General features: G+C 48.5%; 1 protein-coding gene across 1 annotated transcript in view; it reads left to right on the top strand.

Annotated features, from left to right (window-relative positions):
- Ppargc1b (PPARG coactivator 1 beta) overlaps positions 1-22,064 on the top strand; it is a 129,453-nt gene extending 107,389 nt beyond the window's left edge. The window contains exons 4-12 of the mRNA XM_045132841.1: positions 3,703-3,816; positions 7,568-8,669; positions 9,380-9,416; positions 9,960-10,024; positions 11,070-11,874; positions 14,876-14,951; positions 16,976-17,100; positions 20,595-20,749; positions 21,601-22,064. Of these exons, the coding sequence (XP_044988776.1) occupies positions 3,703-3,816; positions 7,568-8,669; positions 9,380-9,416; positions 9,960-10,024; positions 11,070-11,874; positions 14,876-14,951; positions 16,976-17,100; positions 20,595-20,749; positions 21,601-21,701 (2,580 nt within the window). The 3' untranslated portion in view covers positions 21,702-22,064. The remainder of the gene's footprint in view (positions 1-3,702; positions 3,817-7,567; positions 8,670-9,379; positions 9,417-9,959; positions 10,025-11,069; positions 11,875-14,875; positions 14,952-16,975; positions 17,101-20,594; positions 20,750-21,600) is intronic.
- The last annotated feature ends 574 nt before the right edge of the window (positions 22,065-22,638 follow it).

Here is a 22,638-nt window from a genome sequence, read left to right as displayed (position 1 = left end):
GACCTGGATTCACTCTTTTTTTTTTTTTTTGGTTTATCAAGGTAGGGTCTCACGCTGGTCCAGGCTGACCTGGAATTCACTCTGTAGTCTCAGAGTGGCCTTGAACTCATGGTGATCCTCCTACCTTTGCCTCCCAAGTGCCGGGATTAAAGGCGTGTGCCACCATACCCAGCCCTCTTTTTTTTTTTAACTTACAAAATGGAGCCTGCACTTTGTCTTCACTGAACTATGTATTTTAGAAACCCTTCAGGTGAGTGTGTGGGGCTCTGTCTCCTCCTTCTCATTGCTTATGTAGTACCCCCATGTAAGAATATGCCATTGTGTAGTTAACCATTTCCTGCTTATGGAAACCCACACTATCCACTGCTCCATTGTTTTGTGGTCATTGGTTACAATATCTGGATAAATTACTGGAAATGAAATTTCTGGAACTGAGGATATATTGATCTTTCAGTTCAGACAGGCCCTTCTAGGTTTCCCCTCATAGAGACTGGTCTAGTTTCTGTTCCTACCAGTACAAGTCAAATGCTTTCAGGGTTAGTGTGCACGGAGTCTATGTAGAGCTGAGAGAAGATACTAGCTGATGGCATTGCAGTGGGTTTGGACCTCCCCAGTTACCAAGGGCATTTGCTCTCAATTGGAGCTGAAAGCATTGTGGGATGTAAAGTCCAGCTTCATACAGATGCCTTGGGCTCTTTTCTCTCCATGAAGCTGTGGCTTCTGGGGCTGGTTAGACTCAGCTGGGAAATCAGCCCATTGCAAGGGGTGGGAGCATTCTCAGATCATGGAGGGTTGGAGCTGAAAAAGGTCCTTGGTTCACTCAACTCTGGGGGAAACTGAGGCCTAGAGGAGGGAAGGATCTCTGCTATGGTCACATGGTGAGTTGGCATGCCAGCAAAGCCTAGAACCTAGGTGTTTTTGACCTGTATGCTCAGGTCCTGTCCCTCTCTCACTATCTTTAAGGTCCCCAAAGCAGTGGGAAACACTTAGTAAGTATCTACCATGTATTGACCCAGAGTGCACTCAGTCTGACACTGTGCCTCTTGCTGATGGGAATCCTCCTCCTTCCTTCCCAGCCTGGAACAGACTACCTGGGTTTGAATTCCAGTCCTGCCAATTAAGACAGAAGCCCTCCCTTAGCCTCTTGCTGACTCATCCTTGTGACTCGGCGGGGGGGGGGGGGGGGGGGGGACAGACCACTGCTACCTGAGAGACACTTGAACAGTGTCTGGTATACAGACGTTCCCAGGATGTAATGGTTAATGGTCCTGGCACAATCATTGATAGTAACAAGGTTGAGAAAGCCATTTTTAAAAAATTTTTATTAACATTTTCCATGATTATAAAATATATCCCATGGTAATTCCCTCCCTCCCCACCCCCACACTTTCCCATTTGAAATTCCATTCTCCATCATATTACCTCCCCATCTCAACCATTGTAATTACATATATACAATATCAACCTATTAAGTATCCTCCTCCCTTCCTTTCTCTACCCTTTATGTCTCCTTTTTACCTTACTGGCCTCTGCTACTAAGTATTTTCATTCTCACACAGAAGCCCAATCATCTGTAGCTAGGATCCACATATGAGAGAGAACATGTGGTGCTTGGCGAGAAAGCCATTTTTAATTTATTTATTTTGGTTTTTCGAGGTAGAGTCTCACTGTAGCCCAGGCTGTCCTGGAATTCACTATGTTGTCTCAGGGTAGCTTCAAACTCACAACAATCTGTGCCTAAGTGCTGGGATTAAAGGTGTGCACCCCTCCCCCCAGTGCCTTTTCTGCACAGCTTCTGCAGAGGGACCGGATTTCGGTGAGGGAAAGCTGACCCTGCTGGCCAAAAGTCACTTTCCTCCCTATGCACATAGGTTGCCTGAGGGCTTCTGTTTCAGATGCTGTGCTAAGTTCATGGGGAGTAGGCTCACTAGTCTACCAGCAGTTCAACAGTTTTAGAAAGGCAGTGAGATGTCATCTAGACACTAGATCTTGCCTTAGATCCCAGAGAACCCACCCATGGACTTAGAATAACCTGTAGAACTCTGCATATCTTTGTGTTCCTGAGGTCCTAAGATCTGTTGGCCTCTTGGCATAAAAGAACAAAATTTCAAATTCAGCTGTTTCACCTTTTTGCTACTCCTTGTGCCTGTGCAGAGGAGAAAATGGCTTGTCCAAAGTGTCACCAGGGATGGGATTGAGCTAGGCCACAAACCTCTTTCCTCTGGTCAAGGGGTCTTCCTATACAAAGTCAGAGTCACAAACACCTGTGCTGGTCATGGGTGGTGGGGAACCCTTCATCTCCTCAAAGTGTAGGGTGTAGCTCCCCAGGAACCATTTGGTACCTCTGCAGTATTTTCTTTATCCTCTTGCCTCTTTCCTACCCTTGGGTGTGGGGAACCTGCAGATGCGCTCAGCCTCTGCTCTCTCCACTGTGTACCTGCCTGCAGCGGGCAGAAGCGGGGTAGCGTTCTATTTAAAACAAGAGCTGAGGCCCGGGCTGCAGCTCAGATGCTAGCATGCTGGCCTAGAATGCACAAAGCCCTAGATTCCATAACAGCACCACATAAAGAAGGCATGATGGTGTACACCTGTAACCCCAGCATTTGGGAAGTAGAAGCAGGAGGATTAGAAGTTCAAGGTGATCTTTGGTTATACATAGTGAGTTTGAGTTCAATGCCAGCCTGGGCTGCATAAGACCTTGTCTCCAAAGGGAGAAGGGGGAAAGCAGGCATGGAGGCTAACATCTGCCATCTCAGCAGGCTAAGGCAGGTGTGCTGCTATGAGCTCAAGGCCAGCTTAGTCTACACAATGAGTTGAGGACAGCCTGAGCTATAACATGAGATCCTCATCTCAAAATACAACAAAGAAGCCGGGCGTGGTGGCACACACCTTTAATCCCAGCACTCAGGAGACAGAAGTAGGAGGATCGGGAGACAGAGGTAGGAGTATCGCCAAGAGTTTGAGGCCACCCTGAGATTACAGAGTGAATTCCAGGTCAGCCTGAGCTACAGTGAGACCCTACCTTGAAAAACAAAACAAAACAAAAAACCAAAAAATCAAAATACAACAAAGAAAAGCTTAGACTAATGAAAATTTAGCATTCTTCTACTTGTATGCAAAAATCTGGGTAGTTTGGAGGCTTAAATTATATGAATAATATTCATAAATGATAAATATATGCCATTATAAGGTGGACAGCCGGGAGTGGTGGTGCACACATGTAATCCTAGCACTTGGGAGGCAGAGGTAGGTGGATTGCCCTGAGTTTGAGGGCACCCTGAGACTACATAGTGAATTCCAGGTCAGCCTAGGCTAGAGCATGACGCTACCTTGAAAAACCAAAAAAGGGAAGAGGAGGAATACATGTTTTAAATGTCATATAAATTCTGGAGTCCCATATCAGAGAATCATTTTGTTACCTAATTTCCCAGTCTGCATGTCTATGTGTGTGCATACACACATACCTACTACGCACATGCCTATGCAGGGTATACCAATAATCTAACAGAAGAATGAATAGGCATCACGCAGGACCTGTTTTTCTTGGGTCATTGACTCTGCTGCCCATAGGATGATGGTGTTAGGGATTTTGATGGGCAAACTGCTTTCTGTATTTTCAAGTCTCCCCGGGGTCCCTGGGGGCATCCATGTGGTACACCCTGTCTGAGCATGCTTGACCTCTCTCCCTCTGCCTCTTCCCAGCTTCAGAAGCTCCTCCTAGCCACATCGTCCCCAACATCAAGCTCTGATGCCCAAGAGGGAGCTGCCTGGCGCCAGAACAGCCTCAGGTCCAGAAGCCAGCGGCCTTATGGCAAGGTATTTCTGCACATGCTCAGAAGTGGCTTTGACCCCTGTATGGTCTTTTGGGAAATCACTATCAGCTTAGCAAGGAGTGACAGGGTCAGTCCATCTCAGTTTCTCCCCCTGTTCCTTACATACTTCTTGCTGAGGTGGTACCCTGTGCTCTCCTAATTGAATCTCAGCACAGTAGGAGCTTCTAGAAAGAGCTCTAGATTTCCCTACACTGGATTGTTTCAAGCAGTAAGATGTTGGCCTACAAGCAGGAACAGGAAGGCATGCTCTCCTTAAAGGCTCAAGATCTCATGGGGTAGAAAGGAGCGGGATCCTCACTGGCTGTGGAGGCCACAGTCTGTAGTGCTAGAGTTTGGGGATTTCTTTCTACAAATTTAGAGCCCTGTACACCAAGAACTGAAGCAGGTACTCCTTTCTCCTGGGACCTCTTTCAGATCTAAAATGTGGTGAAACAACTGATTTCCAAGGGTTGCTGCTACTGACAGCTGCTGCCCTTCATATGGCCCTCCAATGGCTTGTGCACTGGTTCCCACCCAGGCAGAGCTGGGTGCCCATCACCCAATAGCTCAGTGGCAGGAGCCTCTCTTGCCTGGGCTCTCTGGGGAATAGGCCTGTCCCTAGGCTCCCTCCATGTTGGTCTTTACCGACCTGAAGCACAGACCCCTTTCTTGTGTCTCCTTGTTTTCAAAGGACTGCCAGGCCTCTCTGGGACTGTCTTTTTGCCCCCTAGGATGCCCGGCACAGTTAGAGGGTCTAGACAGAGTCCTGAACTTGGGTAACCAGGTGAGACACACCTGGCAGCCATGTGGGAACTATCTAGCAAGAAGCAAAAAGAGGGGCCAGAGAAATGGCTTAGTGTACCTGTGAAGCCTAGGGACCAGTTTTGATTGCCCAGTACCCACCATGAAAGGTACTACACAAGATGCTGCATGCTCTGGAGTTCGTTTGGAGTGGCTGGAGGCCCTGACACACCCAGTTTCTCTCTATATCTGTCTCTTTCTCTCTCTAAAATTAGTAAAAAAAAAAAAAAAAAAAACAATTTATTTATTTTGAGAGAGAGAGCAAAAGGCAGATAGAGAATGGGCACTACAATTGAACTCCAGATACATGGGCCACCTTGTACAACTGGCTTATGTGGGTCCTGGGGAAGTGAACCTGGGTCCTTTGGCTTTGTAAGCAAGTGTCTTAACTGCTAAGCCATCTCTCCAGCCCATAAATAAAATATTTTTTTAAAGGGAGAGGGGAGGGGACCTAGGTTCAGTTCCCCAGTTCCCACATAAGCCAGATGCACAAGGTGGCATTTGCATCTGTAATTTATTTGCAGTGTCTATAGAGGCTGTAATGCACCCATTCTCTCTCTTTCTATCTTATAATCACGGAAAATGCTAATAAAATTTTAAAAAAAGGAAGGGGGCTGGAGAGATGGTTCAGTGGTTGCTTTCTCTCCAATAAATAAATAATTTTTTTGTGTGGGGGGGAAGGTTTATTTTGGCTTATAGAGACTTGAAGGGAAGCTCCACGATGGCAGGGGAAAATGAAGTCATGAGCAGAGGGTAGACATCACCAACATCAGGTGGACAACAGGAACAGGAGAGTGTGCCAAACACTGGCAAAGGGACACTGGCTATAACACCCATAAACAACAGGAACAGGAGAGTGTGCCAAACACTGGCAAAGGGACACTGGCTATAACACCCATAAACCTGCCTCCAACAATACACTGCCTCCAGGAGATGCTAGTTCCCAAATCTCTGTCAGCTGGGAACCTAGCATTCAGAACACCTGTGTTTATGGGGGACACCTGAACCAATGAATCAAACCACCACACATGGGGCATCAACCACCTTTCCATTACAAAGTTAAAAAAAAAAAGCAGATATCACACGAATTGACAGAAACTGCTTGAGCTGGACCCTCTGCATAGCCAGCATAGCACAGTCTTGGTGCTGGGAAGGAGCTACTGTCCTGGCCACTCCAGTACCTACTTCCTTATTTTATTTATTTTTAAACACATCACTTTAGTATTTATTTATTTATTTATTTGAGAGTATGTGTGTGAATGGGTGTACCAGAGCTCTCTGCCTTTGCAAATGAACTCCAGATACATGCACCACTGGCTTTACTTGGCTATTTGGGGAATCAAATCCAAGCCACCAGGCTCTGCAAGCAAGTGCCTTTAACCACTGAACCATCTCTCCAGCCCCCTTCCTTTTTTAAAATTTTTATTAGCATTTTCCGTGATTATAAAAAAAATCCCATGGTAATTCCCTGCCCCCCCACTTTCCCCTTTGAAATTCCACTCTCCATCATATTACCTCCCCATCTCAATCATTATATGTACATAAGTAAATAATTTTTTAAAGGGAGAAGGGGAAGATCCTGTGGTCAATAGATGGGATGGATAGAGCTGGAGAGAGACATGGGCTGGTGCCTGGGACCACATGGCTAAGGTGGCCGATACCCACCTAGAGAGCATCCCCCTTTATCTGTGGGCACTAGGAAGCCACTGAGTGTTTTTTTTTTCTTTTTACAAAGTTTTTTTTTTTTCATTTTTAAAATTTATTTATGAGTGACAGAGAGAGAGAGAGAATGGGCACACCAAGGTTTCCAGCAACATTGCAAACGAACTCCAGATGCGTGTGCGCCCTTGTGCATCTGGCTCTTTGGGTCCTGAGGAATGGATCCTGGATCCTTTGGCTATGCAGGCAAGTGTCTTAACTGCTAAGTAATCTCTCCAGTCACTCCCCACCTTTTTTTTTTCGAGGTAGGGTCTTACTCTAGCCCAGGCTGACATGTTGTCTCAGGGTAGTCTCCAACTCATGGCGATCCTCCTACCTCTGCCTCCCAAGTGCTGGGATTAAAGGCGTGCACCACCACACTCAGCTGGAGTTTTTCTTTAAAAAATTATTCATTTATTTATTTGAGAAATTGAGAGAGGTGGGGGGGGGATGCATGCACAAGGGCCTCCTGCCACTGCAAATGAATTCTAGATGCATGCACCACTTTGTGCATCTGGCTTTACCTGCATACTGGGGAATTGAATCCTGGTCATTAGGCTTTGCAGGCAAGTATTTTAACTGCTGAGCCATCTCTCCAGTCTGAGTTTTTATTTTTATAACAACTTTGTGTTCCATTTACATATTACAAACATCTATTTATCTGTCTATCATCCTTCTAGAAATGGAGTCCAGCTGTGTTACCCAAGCTAGCCTTAAATACCTAATCTCAAGTGATCTGCCTCAGCCTTCTGAGTGTTGGGACACTAACATTTGTCACTGCACTAGTCTAAGAGCTATCTACTGTAAAAGTACAATTCTATGATAACTTAGTAAATGTATTCTAATGTAGCCATGACCACAATTTAGTTGGGGGACATACCTGTGGTTCCAGAAGGATTACCTTATGCCTGTATTTACAGAGAGCCCTCCCAGGGCCCAGCTCCAGGTGATACCCATATCTGTCCTGGCCTTGTTGCTGGAAGGTGTGGAGCAGGGGATAAGGTTCTCAGTGCAGGCTTTGGTGTATGTCTGGAAGGATCTTCAGGGGCTCAGAGGCTAGGAGCCCTCTTAGGAGGCTGATATCTCTCCCTCACCCACTCAGCATGTCAAGGCTCAGCTCTGCCAGAGGCTCTGGTGAGGTGAAGGAGCCCTCTGGCCATTCCTGTGGGCCTGGTGAGTCACACTGGGCCACAGAATAGGCAGAGGGAGGAGCACTGTACTGCTCCCTACTCACTTTGGCTTCTTTTCATCTCCAGGTGGACAGCACCCTGGACAAGAAGGCCCCCGTTCCACGGTCTCAGAGCCGAGCTTGTACAGAGCTGCATAAGCATCTCACTTCCATGCCACCCTGTCTCCAGCCTAAAGCCTGCTCCCCAGCTCCACCCCTGAGTCCCCAGCTCCTTACCAAGGATGTGGGGGAGGACTGTCCGAGCCCTTGTCCAGAGTCAGCCTCCCCCCAGAACTCCACAGCACTGGGCAGAGCCAGCCCCAGTGCCCAGGTTTCCCAGGAGGATATGCAGGCCATGGTGCAGCTTATTCGCTACATGCATACCTACTGCCTGCCCCAGAGGAAGCTGCCCCCAGGTGCCCCGGAGCTGGCCCCCAAGCCCTGCTGCAGCCCCTCCAGGCAGGTTACACCCCGGCCCTGGCATCCTGCCAAAGCTTCCTGGGCAGAATTCTCCATCCTGAGGGAGCTTCTGGCTCAGGATGTCCCCTGTGATGTCAGCAAACCCTACCGCCTGGCCACGCCTGTCTACGCCTCCCTCACACCCAGGCCCAGGAACTCCAGAGACAGCCAGGCCTCCCCTTCCCACCCCTCCCCAGCAGAAGAGGTGAGGATCACAGCGTCCCCTAAAAGCACTGGGCCGAGACCCAGCCTGCGCCCACTGCGGCTGGAGGTGAAAGGGGATGTTGGTGGGTCCACCAGGCTGGAGCAGGAGGAGGAGGAAGAAGACGAGGAGGAGGAAGAAGAAAAAGAGGAGGAGGAGGAGGAGGAAGAGGAATGGGGCAAGAAGAGGCCAGGCCGAGGCTTGCCATGGACCAAGCAGGGGAGGAAGCTGGAGAGCTCTGTGTGCCCTGTGAGGCGTTCTAGGAGATTGAACCCTGAGCTAGGTCCTTGGCTGACATTCACTGATGAGCTGCTGGTCCCCTCAGAGCCCCAGGGTGCTCTGCCCTCACTGTGCCTGGCTCCTGAGACCTATGTCGTTGAGGAGGAACTGGGTAGCCCCACAGATAAGGATAATAGTCAAGACCAGCAACTCCTTCTGGGATCCCAAATCACTGCCCTGGAGAGCCCGTGTGAGAGTGGGTGTGGGGACACGGATGAAGATTCCAGCTGCCTGCAACTCCCTTCCAGAGGTACTCAGTCTGTGGTCTACAAGAGGAGCTGGGAGTGGGCACAGCATGCCTCACTGGTTGGGCATTCCCTCTGGCTTTCTTCTACTTCTCTTTGTATACAATGAGCTGTTGGGCATATCTTCAGGAAAACACCTGTATATGTCACCTATGGGAAGAGCTAGGCACCTCTTACTGAACAAGGAGCAAGGGGCCTGCCCCCATAGGGCTCATGTTTAGTAGGGGAGACAGACAGACAAAGAGTGAACAGCTGGGCATGTTGGCTCAACCCTGTAACCCCAGTACTCGGCGAGAGGACAGAGAGTTAGAAGCCGGTTGCAAAAGGAGACCTGTTTCAACAAATAAGCAAAAAGAAACCGAGGCTCATAGCTGTTTAAAGAAGGATTCCATCCATGACTATCCAGAACCCACAGCTTGGGTCCTGGGGAGTTAGCACTGAGAACACCTCTGGGCCTCTGTGTTGAGGTGTCCCAGCAGGGGTCGCCCTTGTGCCCATCTGCTCTTTCTGCAAAGTCAGAAGTTACACTGGCTGAAACCCTGGGGTGCAAATATATGCTCCTGCCCCTCTAAAAATGGCCAATGGCCATATGCCATCTGCATGAAGGACAGCTGTGCTTGGCATCCCTGGATGTGTGAATTCTTCCCAGACGTAAACATCTATTTGTGGTATGTGTAGGGGAATCTTATTCTTCTTTTTTCTGTCTTCTTTTCAGACTCCCCCAGGTGCCTCATGATGGCCTTGTCACAAAGGTAGATTTTAGAAATTATTGGTATATTATTCCATGATACTTTTGTCTTATTGAACTTGTGGACTTGTGCATTGGGGAGGGAGTTCATGAGCTCCTGAGCCTGGCTCTGTCTCCAGGCCTTGGCCTGATTGCCGTCAGGCCCTCGGGAGCCAGACTTGAAAGGGAGTTTGTTTTCTAAACTGGTCTCTGCTGGCCCAGGACCAAGAAGAGGACTTGAGGCATTCCCGTAAGCTGTCCTCGTCAGGTTCTGAAGATGCTTCCCTTCTCTCTGGGGAAAGTTGATGAGGCTGTGGACACATAGGACATGTAGTGAGTTTCTTACCCTTTCCAGGCCTCAGTTGCTCTGTAAAGCAAAGAGCAGCAGTGCTTGTCCTCTCTCTGCTCTCTAGCAAACTTGGCTTGTGTCTCCCAAGAGCTATATAACTTGAATTTTTCCCTGACAGAAGAACTAGGGTCCATCACAGTATCCCTTGCTCCCCTTAATCTAGGGCCCATAGAAACCTGCTGCTGACTGCCTCTTTACTTTCTGCCCTCCCCTTATTAGTGACCCCCCTTTTGGCAAGAAGAGCTTTGAGCAGACCTTGACCGTGGAGCTCTGTGGCACGGCAGGTAAGCCAGGGGTTGGGGAGCTGGGAAGGCCTTGGCCATAATTCTCCAGTGAAGACTCTTGTTTCATCCTCGAGCAATAGCTCAGATGGGAGCGCTTCCTGCTACTATGGCTCCATAGGCTGTCCTGGCATTGAGGTACACAGGCCAGCCCTTCCACTGCCAGTGCTGGTGGCTGAGGTGATACGGGGATCAGAAAAGAAAGACACAGCTGGGCATCAACGCCCGTCACTGTATGTGTCCATACACTTTGAATGTACAGGCTGGAATGTTACAAGTTCAAATCCAGCCTTAGCTACAGAGTGAGTTCCAAGCCAGTTCCCATGAGACCCTGTCTCAAAATAAAAAGTATAAAGTGAGCTGAGGATCTACTTGAGTGGTAGTATTTGCCTAGCATATGCAAGGTTCTAGGTTCCATGCCAAGGCCACACACAAAAAGCCCATGGTCACCCACTTAAGAGCACTGTTTAATATATGCTCATTTCAAAGTTAGATTACAAGAACTCTGGGAACACAAGAGGGTCGGTCCTTGGCAGGGATGTGGCTGGTTAGACTGTAGCTCATCCAACACAGAAAAGCATTGAAACTGACCTTGGAGAACCAACAAACATTGGGAAAACAAAAAGGCATTTGTCCAGAAGCAATATCGGTGCTTCCGAGGTGCTGGTCACCTGGTCCTGCTATGGAAGTGTGGAGTGAGGGAAGAGCAGTCAGAAAAGGATGGAAACACAGAGGTGTTCTCATACTTATTCTGTAGGCTTCAAGAGCACCAGAGGAAGAGATTGGCATTGTAGCAAGTTCCTGTGGTATAGTAGGGAGACCAGAGGCCAAGGTCAGGTACAGGGGCCGTCTTTGCAAGGTAGGAGGTGAAGCAAGAGCAGATACCGTATTTCCAAAGCTATCAAAGGAATAGCTCAGGCCTGATACCTGTCATCCACCCACCCACTGGAAAGAGGTGACAGACACATAGCCACTTCTTAGCTACCCCCAAGCTGAATTCCAACTGTCCTTGCCTTTGCCCTCACATGTCTTTCTCTTGCCTGGGCAGGACTCACCCCACCCACCACGCCTCCATATAAGCCCATGGAGGAGGACCCTTTCAAGCCGGACATCAAGCACAGCCTAGGCCAGGACACAGCTCCCCCTCCCTCCTCCCCTGAGGCTATCCATCTCACAGCCACCCTAGGGGCTGCCCACAAGCTGCCCAAAAGGCACCCAGAGAGGAGCGAACTCCTATCTCACCTGCGGCATGCCACGGCCCAGCCAGCCTCCCAGGCTGGCCAGAAGCGCCCCTTTTCCTGCTCCTTTGGAGACCATGACTACTGCCAGGTGCTCAGGCCAGAGGGTGCCCTGCAGAGGAAGGTGCTGAGGTCCTGGGAACCATCAGGGATCCACCTTAAGGACTTGCCCCAACAGGGTGCCTCCCTGCCTACTGAGACAAAGGCCTGTGGGAGGGAGGCAGAACAGAGCTGTGATGCCCCACCCAAGGACAGCCTGCAGCTGAGAGATCACGAGATCCGTGCCAGCCTCACCAAGCACTTTGGGCAGCTGGAGACTGCCCTGGAAGATGAAGACCTGGCCTCTTGCAAGAGCCCAGAGTATGACACTGTCTTTGAGGACAGCAGCAGCAGCAGTGGCGAGAGCAGCTTCCTCCTGGAGGACGAAGAGGAGGAGTGTGGGGAGGAGGATGATGAAGAAGAAGAGGACTCAGGGGTCAGCCCCCCTCACTTTGACCACTGCCCCTACCAGAGCCCACCTAGTAAGGCCAGTCGACAGCTCTGTTCCCGTAGCCGCTCCAGCTCTGGCTCCTCATCCTGCCGCTCATGGTCGCCAGCCACCAGGAGAAATTTTAGGTATGCTTGGTGGCCTCAGGAAAAGTGAGGGCGGCTGATCACCCATTAGGTGCCAGGGGATGAGGAACCCCACAGACTTGTTCTGAAGCTGGGGCTGCATGTCCTGGTGTGTCAGAAGCTGATGTGGGCCACTTCTGGGGTGGAAGGCAGTGTGTGCCTGGGGAGTACTGGAAGCAGGCAAAGCCTGGCGTGAGACTGTTGAGGGGAAAGAGACTCACCTTCTGGTCATGTGTGGCTCATGTCCCAGTGAACTTTCCCTTCTATATGTGTCAGATGGCTAGATTTTGTTGTGCACGAACAGACCTACATGGCTTAAAATCAATGTGATGTTAGCCTATAAAAGAAAATGAGTATAATTCCAAACTTCTGAAAAATACCCAGATGTAAGCCATGATGAGTTTTTTTTCCCAGTCGTGGTCTTACTGTGTTGTGCATTGCCCATGACTTGCAGCAGTGAGGGGCCTTCAAAGAGCCAAGCAGGCGGATCATCATCTTTGTGCACTGGCTCCAAAGAGGGATCCGGCCCAAAGCCCAGCTTAGGAGCCAGGCAGAAAACACAGAGGCTTGGCAGAGTTGGTAGAGGGAAGGAGAGCAGTTTTCCTCTTTCTTTGTTCACAGAAGGACCTCATCTGTCCTATGGTCCCCAGCACTGTGCCTGAGATGTGCCCAGGTGGCCACTAGATGGTGCAATTGGATCCAGAGCAGAGCAGCAGAATCACCAGGGGAGTCTCCATGCTGAGCTTGGCTTAGGGGCACACTGAACACGTGATTCCACAGGAGTGGATCGTTTTCATCTCTAACAAGTTCCTAAGTGATGATCTTGCCAAAGTGCCCACACTGAACCAGTGTTCAGATCAAGCAGATATCTTGTTTTTATATTTACACATCTCTACTAATGGCTGTTAACTGTTTGAAGGTGGCATGTAAGCAAACACCCTTCTCCCCATCAAACTGTGCATAAGCATCAATATTATAGGGTTCATGGACCCTCCCTCCCCACAAGCCAGTGTGAAGAAGCCCTTCTTCACATCTCTTTTTTCCGAATAATTTGTCCTTTGTTTTCTATCATAAGCCTTTTCATAGTGAGCCGTAGCTGTTGGAGCAGGCACGTTCGTGCAGAACTCCCTTGCCTCTCGGGCTCTGCTCTCCTTTCCTGGGGGGGCCGGTCGGTCCTGCCTCACAGTCCTTTATGGTCAAGGTCCTCTACAGCTGAGCTAAACTTTCCAGTCTCTATGGGAGACAGTCCCCCCTGCAAAGGTTTGCTCATAACACCACTAAAGTTCTCCGGATGTGCCCACCCCCCTGGGACAGCCTTTTCCTCTCACACCCAGCTTGGGGCTTTGAATGGGTTCTGCATCCCCAGGTTCCATGGGTTCAGAATCTTTTTGAGACTCCATTGCTTCCCTTTTTCTCTTTTCACATGTAGGCCAGGTACTGGCCTGGCTGTTTCACTGGAGAGAATGGCTTGGTTGTCCTGCTTCCTGCACAGCTTCCTGTAGGGATCCATACCTGACAAGCATGGAAAGCCACCCCCTCTGCCTCCTCCAGACCTACTTTCTTCCCCCTGGCCAAGCCTCCCTCAGCAGGAGACACACTGAGGCCAGTTTAACATCACCAGCATAACTCCACCATCCAGTCCACTTTCTGGCCCCCTGGAGGAAAGGTCCACCAATCCTCTTCCAAATGAATGCTGGTCTCTTAATCAGTAGCATTTGAAAGGCATGCCCCTTCGACTTGGGCTTCACAGATGCACTTGGAGAACACTTATGTTTCTTATCCCCATTTTACAGAGAAGCCGAGGCTTAGAGAGGTTAACCAGAACAGGCATTCTATGAAGCAGTTACTGTGCCAAGCATCTAAACACATTTTCTCATTTAGTGATCACCAGTGACCTGATCAGAGATGGACACAATTGGTTTTCCCTATCTTACAGATGAGGAAGTGAAACTGAGAAGGAAAGTTTTTTTTTTTTTTTTTCTTTTTGGTTTTTTTGAGGTAGGGTCTCACTCTGGCCCAGGCTGACCTAGAATTCACTATGGAGTCTCAGGGTGGCCTTGAACTCACGGTGATCCTCCTACCTCTGCCTCCCAAGTGCTGGGATTAAAGGCGTGCGCCACCATGCCCAGCAGAAGGAAAGTTTTTATATCACTGAATCGAGGTCATCAACAGGGAGGTGGTAGAAGAAACACAGGCTATGTGACTCAAGAGCCCGTGCTTTTAGCCTCCAAGCTGTATTCTCAAAAACTCATACTGGGCCAGGCATGGTGGCACACACCTTTAATCCCAGCACTTGGGAGGCAAAGGTAGAAGGATCACCGTGAGTTTGAGGCCACCCTGAGAAGACATAGTGAATTCCAGGTCAGCCTGAGCTAGAGTGAGACCCTACCTCCAAAACACAACAACAAATGACTCATACTGGCCAAGGGCACAGCATGTGGTACTATGGATGATGATCAGTCTGGTAGCTGGCCAGTCACGGGCACTATGATGCCTGGATACAGCTGTTCCGGGCCAGGGTGTAAACCAGTGTGCCCCTGGAGCAGAGGCCCTGCTTCTAGCTCTGACTGTTCTCATTTCTCCCTTTGGGCAGATCTCACCATGAATCTCAGGTTTTCATCTGGGCAGGGGTGGGAGGGTTATAGCTCAGTGACAGAGTACTTGGCTAGCCGGTGCAACACCCTGGGTTTGGCCCCAGCACTGAGAAAAAATATGTCTCATTTGGCAAATGGGAACATATAAGACCTTTTGGTTTTTCATCAGATCCATTAAGACATGGATATGAAAAGTCTTTTCTAGAGCAGAGAAAGGTGGGCTTGTGAAGGATAGAACTAGAATTATGGATTGAGGCCTGGGAGCTGGCACTGGGCATATGTACTAGTGTTCAGTGTGACCCAGCTGCCACATGAGTCCAAGCCGAAGCTGGGTTTCTGCAGGAGGGAGACTGGTCCCACGCGCCCACTGTGCTCCTGAGAGTGACTGTCTCTGCTTCATTCACCGACAGATACGAGAGCAGAGGGCCATGTTCAGATGGAACCCCAAGCACCCAGCAGAGCAGGAAACAGCGGGAAAAGGCCATTGTAAGTGATCTGGGGCCCCAGAACCTCAGGTGAATAGAACCAGCTGGAGTAACAGGAAGTGCTAAGCCTGTCAGCTTTCAGCACCAGCCCAGGGAATAAGGGACTGTGGTCTTCACGCAGCGCCATGATTATGTTTCTCATTTGAAATCACAAGGCTCACTGAAAGCCATCATCATAATAGGCAGTTGGTGGCCACTTAAGGATCAGCTTCAGGGGCCTTGAAAGAACCAAGAGGGAAGATGGGAAGGGGGAGTCAGACTGAGCCTTGTGTGGCCTCCTGGCTTCCCTGGGAAGCAGGGATTTGGGCCTTGTGCTTCATAAGGGTCTCCTCAATGTAATTCAGACCAAAAGAGCTAGAGAGTCTATTTTGCCTCCCTACACAGCTCCTGGATCTTCCCAGAATCTGGCCCTAGGACCTGACATGTGAGGTTGCCCACAAAGCTACCCAGAGAGGACCCCTAGGAGCCTGCAGTGTGGAGCTGTGGACAGCCAGCTATGCCATGTGTCTAGAAAGAAGGGAAGAATGACAATATGGGCTATTGTCTACAATTATGAAAGTTGTCAATAAAAAATAAATTAAATTGAAAAGATTATAAAAATACAGAAGGACAAAAAGACTCACTGGATGCTGTGCTTTAAGGAATTGGGGGATGTGTAGGGGCTGTGGGCATGGCTGTCTGCCAGAGGACTTAACATCAAAGGCTGAGCATGGAGAATCTTCCTCAAGAGCACAGGAGATCAGTCAGCACTTTGACAAGCCTGGTATAATCCTAGATTTTTGGTGACAGTAATATCCAAAGCAGATGAGGTCCCCACTCCTATGGTTGAGGCAGGAGGAAAGAAAATGACCTGTGAACAGGAGCAGTCGTGGGATTCAGAATTGGTATAAACTCTGTGAGATTAATAGTCATGACTAAAATGTCTGAACTCAGCAGCTGTGTTGGGACTGTCTAGGTGATGTCTTTACATGGGTGATGAAAGAGAGGAGCTGGCCTAGAAGGATGAAAAGGAGCATCTGGGGCAGCAAATCGCAGGAATTCAGGACCTGCTGAGCGTCTTTGAGGAGGAGCTTTCTCTACTGATCTAAATGGACCCAGACATGTCATAGTGTGGGGTGTACAGTTCTGGTAACTGTGCATACAGTCTTGCTTTAGAGGCTGTCTCTGGGATTTCTTCCCTTGTGTCTGTGGTTGGCAAGTGGGTCACCTGGAGAGTCGCTGGTAATGCCTGTTCTCAGAGAAAGCATGTCTGAGCCCCACACTATATCTTGTCCATTTGTCCAGGCAGTACCTGTCACTCCATCATATCCCAGTTCTATTCCCTCTGCCAGTCTGGGTGCCCGCCCTGACTGAAGGTGACCTTGTGGACACAGTGTGCTATGGCTTCAGCCATCTTGCCTTGAAAACTCAAAGATGATGGTAGTTCCAGTTGCCTAAGTGCTGCTGTATCATTATCTTCCTTTAAAAAAAAAAACATATTTTATTTTTATTTTTTTATTTATTTGACAGAGAAAGAGGTTGAAAGAGAGAGAATGGGTGCGTCAGGGCCCATTGTGCATCTGGCTAACTTGGGTCCTAGGGAACTGAACCAGGGTCCTTTGGCTTTGCAGACAAACTCCTTAGCCACTAAACCATCCCTCCAGCCCTCATTATCTTTCTTTACAGTGCATTCTGATCCTTGCAAACAATCAAGCTTCCAGTGCATCCTCAGCCTAGTCAAGCTCCCCCTGCTACCCCCCCCTCAGCTAGGCTTGAAACAAGTGCCAAACTCTAGAGTCTGCAATTGTGCTAATGGGGTAAACCCTCCCTCTCAGCCCAGGCTCTGCTCCGTCTCTTTGTGCACATGGGTGCTTCCCCTGGAGGCCACTTCCCCTCCAGCACAAGGGCAGATCCTCTGGTACAGTGGTTGTCATTGTCCTCTCTCTGACTCCAGCAATGTTGCTGCTCAGCCAGGTGTGGATAGGGATGAGGATTTCATGGGAGCAATAACCAATGACAGGGACCCTCTCCGTCCCTCTTCTTGAGCAGGGTGAAGGCCGTGTGGTATACATTCGAAATCTCTCTAGCGACATGAGCTCTCAGGAACTGAAGAGGCGCTTTGAGGTGTTTGGCGAGATTGTGGAGTGCCAGGTGCTGACAAGAAATAAGAGGTGAGTTAGGCCACTGTAGACAGGGAGAACCGGGAGGGGACACAGGATCCATCCAGGGCTCTGCACACAGAAGATGCCGAGAAGATGTATGGGAACAAATGGGATGAAATTCCCAGCTTATGTCTGGAGAGCCAGGCTGGTGGTGGTCACGGAACCAGTGATGGCAGTGAACACTGCTGACTGGTGATCAGGTGCCAGGCAGTTTCCGTGCATTCTGTCATCTAAACAGTTGACACTCCTGTGACTCAAGTGTTGTTATTTCTACTGCCCTCCGCACTGGAGGAGCTCAGACAACACAGTGAGCCAGAACTGGAGCCTGTGTCTGCCTCTGTGTCCCAGTAGTTGTGAAAGCAGCAAGCGCCCTTTGGCAGCTTGAAGTGCTGCCTGTGCTGGGATGTCACTGAGGTGCATCTCCATGCCGCTTTGCTCTGTAGCAGCAAGTCCTGGCCTTCTGTCTGCTAGGCAGTCCTGGTTCGTCCTTGCTCACCTGAGGGAGCAGGACTTTATCTGCAAGGGAATCTGCAAAACAAACAAATGAACAAAAAAGAAAAAGAAAGAAAGCCCCCAAAAAACTGGTTGCCTAAGAATGCTCTGTAGAAATTTCTATTTTAAAGCATTTCTTAATTATCTCCTATTCCACCTGCAAACTAAATTATTAGGATTTTAATATTCTGACTTAACTGATAATAAAAAGCATCAATAAGAAAATAGTCTCTTCAGCCTGGACTAAAATGAAACCCTACCTCAAAAAAACTAAAAAAGAAAGGAAGAAAGAAAATAGTCTCTTGTCCAACTAGTCTCTTGTCCAACAATTGTTACATATTTCATATTCATTTAGGTGACTACTATTAAAAAATGAAATAGTTCCAGTGTTCCAAAACAGGAAAATTTTCCATTTCCTGTTTTGTTTTGTTTTGTTTTCATTTTTCCAAGGTAGGTGTCTCACTCTAGTTCAGCCTGACTTGGAATTCAGGGTGGCCTTGAACTCATGGCATCCACCTACCTCTACCTCCCAAGTGCTGAGGTTAAAGGTTTGCACCACCACAGCGGCTCCATTTCCTCTTTTCATGCACATCTGGATTTACATATACACTAAGGAATTGAACTCAGATCAGCAGGCTTTATAAGCAAGTGCCTTGAAGTGCTGAACCATCTCCCCAGCCCCCTATTTCCTCTTTATTTTTTTAAATTTTATTTATTTATTTTGGTTTTTTCAAGGTAGGGTCTCAGCCTGGCTCAGGCTGACTTGGAATTAACTATGTAGTTTCAGGTGGCCTCGAACTCACAGCGATCCTCCTAGCTCTACCTCCCGAGTGCTGGGATTAAAGGCATGTGCCACCTTGCCTGGCTTTATTTCCTCTTTTTAACCTGTATGGTACTAGGTGTATTGGTGCATGCCTTTGATACCAGCACTCAGGAGGCAGAGGTAGTATTGCTGTGATTTAAAGGCCAGCATGGGACTACAGAGTAAGTTCCAAATCAGCCCAGGCTAGAATAAGACCCTACCTCAAAAACCAAATTTGTGTATATGCTTTGTGTCTAAACTGTATGATGTTCCTCAAATTAACAGCAGTTGTACCTTGTGCAACTAAATTTCCAATGTGCCAGTTATTTTTTAACTGTGCTTCAAATAAATAGAAAAATAGTTATAAAAAGATGAAACAGAAAATAAATGCTACAAGGATGTAGGAAAATTTGAGCCCTGGTAAAATATGGACGGATATATAAAATGATACAACTAATATGAAAAACACCTTTTTAGCAGTTCCATAAAAGAAATAAAGACCTACAACATGATCCAGGAGTTTGACTTATGACTTATTCAAAACCACTAAAAACAAGATTCCAAAGAGATTCTGGTCACCTTGTTCATAAGTAGCCTTTTCCACAACAGCCAAGAGGTAGACACAACCCAAATGTGGTATATACATATAGTCAAGCCTTAAGAACATCAAGAAAAAAGCAAATTCTGATGCAGGCTGTCATATGGATGAATATATATGGATAGCCATTGGCAACATTATGTTGTCAATAGGTTACTTGCAAAAAGACCAATACTGTATGTTTCCATCTATGTATGTAAAGTAGCCATGTATTTTTACCACAAGTGTTTTGTTTTGGTTTTGGTTTTTTGAGGTAGGGTCTCACTCTAGCCTCAGGCAGACCTGGAATGCACTGTGTAGTCTCAGGAGGCTTTTAACTCACGGCGATCCTCCTACCTCTGCCTCCCAAGTGCTGGAATTAAAGGCGTGCGCCACCATGCTCAGCTTTACCATAAGTTTTTGAGTGATTACTGTATCTATTACTTTCTTGCTATGACCAAATAGGAAGGAAAGAGTTTATTTCAGCTTAGGTTTTGAATCCATTTTGTTGGGGAAGTCACAGCAGGCCTCTAGTCACATTTCAGCCAGAAGTGGTGGGCAGAGGGTGAACAGGAAGTGGGACTGGACTACAAAACCCTAAGGCCCACCCCGGTGACCTCCCGCAGGCTCCTCATCCTAAAGGTTCCACAGCCTTTCCAACACACTAACTGGGGACCAAGTGTTCATGGGCGTGAGCCTTTGCAGGGTATTTTACATTCAAAGTCCATTCAGATTACACAGATAGAACTTCGTAGTTTTCTAGTCTTTAGGTTGTCATATAACAAAGAAAAAAATTAATATCCAAGGAGAAGGGTCAGTTTATTAAGTAAGCCCTTTAACATGAAGTCTTAGACATACTGCTATTTTCAGACATTTGAAGAAGCAGAAGGGTTCCAACCTTGCCCTGGCTGGAAGTGTTGGTAGATGTGATTGCTTTTAGTGTTATTAGCTATTGCTTGTCAGCCTGCCCCTGAGCAGCTGGAGGAGACTGGACACCAGAACCCTTCCTGTGGCTTTCCTCCTGGGTACCATATCTGCCTCTAGCTGCTCTTAGCAGCTTAGAGACCCCAAGGGAAGCAGGAGTTTCCCTCATAGTTCAGGCAAAGATCTGGGATTGAGCTCTTTGGATGTTGGCTTTGAGTGACAAACTCATGTCCAGGGAGGGCTACCATCAGCTGACTTTCATCTTTGCAGGGGAAAGAGCATGAACGCTGAGCAGGGCATATGTAGTAGATGTCATCCACACAAGATAAGATGGGTTCAGAACACCAGCAACATTAGGATGGTGGGAAGTTGGCTGCCAAGAAAATGGAGGCTGAAGATGGTTTTGAAGGGTGCAGAGGATGGTAGAGTGGGATATTCGTGAGAAGAAGCACAGCAAAGGACAGGGCAGGAATGAGGAAGGAAATACAGGGAAGTATGAAGAGCACTGGTTTCACGTGGGGCATGGTGCCTGGTGGCTGACAGGCATCCAGGTCAGCTTCTCCCGATGCGGCAGAGGTCATTTCTTGTGGGGGTGGGGGAGCATGACATGGGTACCAAACCTTTGTGGCTTCCTGTATCTCGCAGTGGTGGGGTCTTCAAGTGTGTAGCATGCTGGCCTGGAAACAACCTCCCTTGTCCTCTCCCCAGGGGTGAGAAGCATGGCTTCATCACCTTCCAGTGTTCAGATCACGCAGCCCTGTCCCTGAGGAGCGGCGCGGCCCTGAGGAAGCGCAGCGAGCCCTCCTTCCAGCTGAGCTACGGGAGGCTCCAGCACCTCTGCTGGCCCAGACACGCCCGCTACGGTAAGCATGCCCAGCCCGGCCTTGTTTAGTGAGGACACAGCCGAAAGAGCAGCGGCTTCCTTTCCTGACACCCAGGCCGAGAGACTGAGCCCCTCTGGACACAGCTCATACCAAGCTCTACTGTGCCTACTTCTGATCGGTGTAACTCTGCCACCTTGCTTTTCTTTTGGCATCTGGTACATCTTGTTCTGTTTTGCAATTAGTACCAACAACAGAAAGTCAGCTTCCTGTGCCTTTAGGAAGTTGAATTCTGTGCTCCCAGCTGGCTGGCAGGACCATGGCTGTTATGACACTTTGACCTCAAAGGACAGCTGCTGCTCTCCCCCATGAAGGGGAACCATCCCCCTGACCACGCAGCAACTTTGCCATGAGTGGACCGCAGTGTGCCAGCACTGTCATGCCCCTGGCATTTGGGAACAGGATGTGAAGATAGACAAAGGACAGCATAGGAAAGAAGGACCCTGACCAGGAGAGCATCAGGAGACCTAGATGGGCTCAAGTCACATCCTGGTCCACTTGGCTGCATGTCACTGCACGAGATAGGCTCATTAGCCTTCTCTTATGTGACTTGGCAACAGTTACTAGTGGGTGGGAAGAAAAGTATGAGGGAAAGGAGAAATCTAGGATGTTTGGCTGGACAGGATACACTGCTTAGGGATCTCTTGCCACTGAGACCCTAAGATGTGGACAGCATGGCAGAGATGTCACAGCAGGATGGCAGTTGGTGTTTGCATTCCTACTTGGTGATACCCTGGCCACACCTGCTCTATGGTGCCCACCCTCAGAAGCAGGTTCATGGGTCATCTGGGCTGTCTGAGTTGCTCACCACCTTCCCTCTCACTGACCCCCAGATCCCACCTCAGAAGAGGCCCTTCCCACATCTGGGAAAAGCAAGTATGAAGCCATGGATTTTGACAGCTTATTGAAAGAGGCCCAGAGGAGCCTGCATTAATATCAGCCTTAACCTTCGAGGAATACCTCAATACCTCAGACAAGGCCCTTCCAATATGTTTACGTTTTCAAAGAGATAAGTATATGAGAAGGAGAGCGAGCAAGCGAGCGTGAGAAAACACACATGAGAGAGACTTGAACCTGCTGTCCTTTCCTTTTAAAAACAAATCAATGTTTACATTGAACAAAGCTGCTTCTGCCTGTGAGTTTCCATGGTGTTGACGTTCCACTGCCACATTAGTGTCCTCGCTTCCAACGGATTGTCCTGGGTGCACTTCAAAGTGCTGGGTCAGTCACCTTCTGCCCAGCTGACTTCCTCTTGTAGACTTGCAGCTGTGTTCACCATAACATTTTTTGTCTGTAGAGTGTGATGATGACTTTGTTACCTGTGAATAGAATCAGGATTATAACTCATTTTTAATTGAAGAAAAAAAGTATATCCTTAAAATAATGTATTTATGGCTCAGATGTACTGTGCCTGGATTATTGTATTGCTTCCTTGATTTTTTAACTATGCACTGTCACAGGATGTTTGCCAGTGAGCTGTGCTGCTCCCCTGGTCACATTGTCCTGGAGATGCTGAGTGACCAGTAGGCTGATCCCAAGAGTATGCTGTGCAGTCACAACTCGGGAGAGTGGAGAGAGGTGTCTCATCATCTTCTGCCAAGCCCACATCCATCTCTTATTTTGAACAAGAGAGCCCCCTTTCATTCCCACCTCTCACTTAGAGAATGCAACTGTTAGTGCTTAGAGCCCGGAGTGTACGATGAATAGGAAGGTGGGGTGAGCTGCATTTGTTTCATCCCCCGAGGGAGGAAGATTATGCCCTGAGAGGGGAAATGTCTTGCCTGAGGTCCCATGGCCAGGGAGTAGACAGAGCAGTGACCTCCTAACAGTCTTCTGACGCCTTGTCGCAGACCGCTTCTGCAGTGAGTACC

The sequence above is a fragment of the Jaculus jaculus genome, chromosome 13 (genome assembly GCF_020740685.1).
Source record: "Jaculus jaculus isolate mJacJac1 chromosome 13, mJacJac1.mat.Y.cur, whole genome shotgun sequence".
NCBI lineage: Eukaryota > Metazoa > Chordata > Mammalia > Rodentia > Dipodidae > Jaculus > Jaculus jaculus.
The sequence above is the reverse complement of the archived record's forward strand: the minus strand, read 5'-3'. Positions and strand labels throughout refer to the sequence as shown.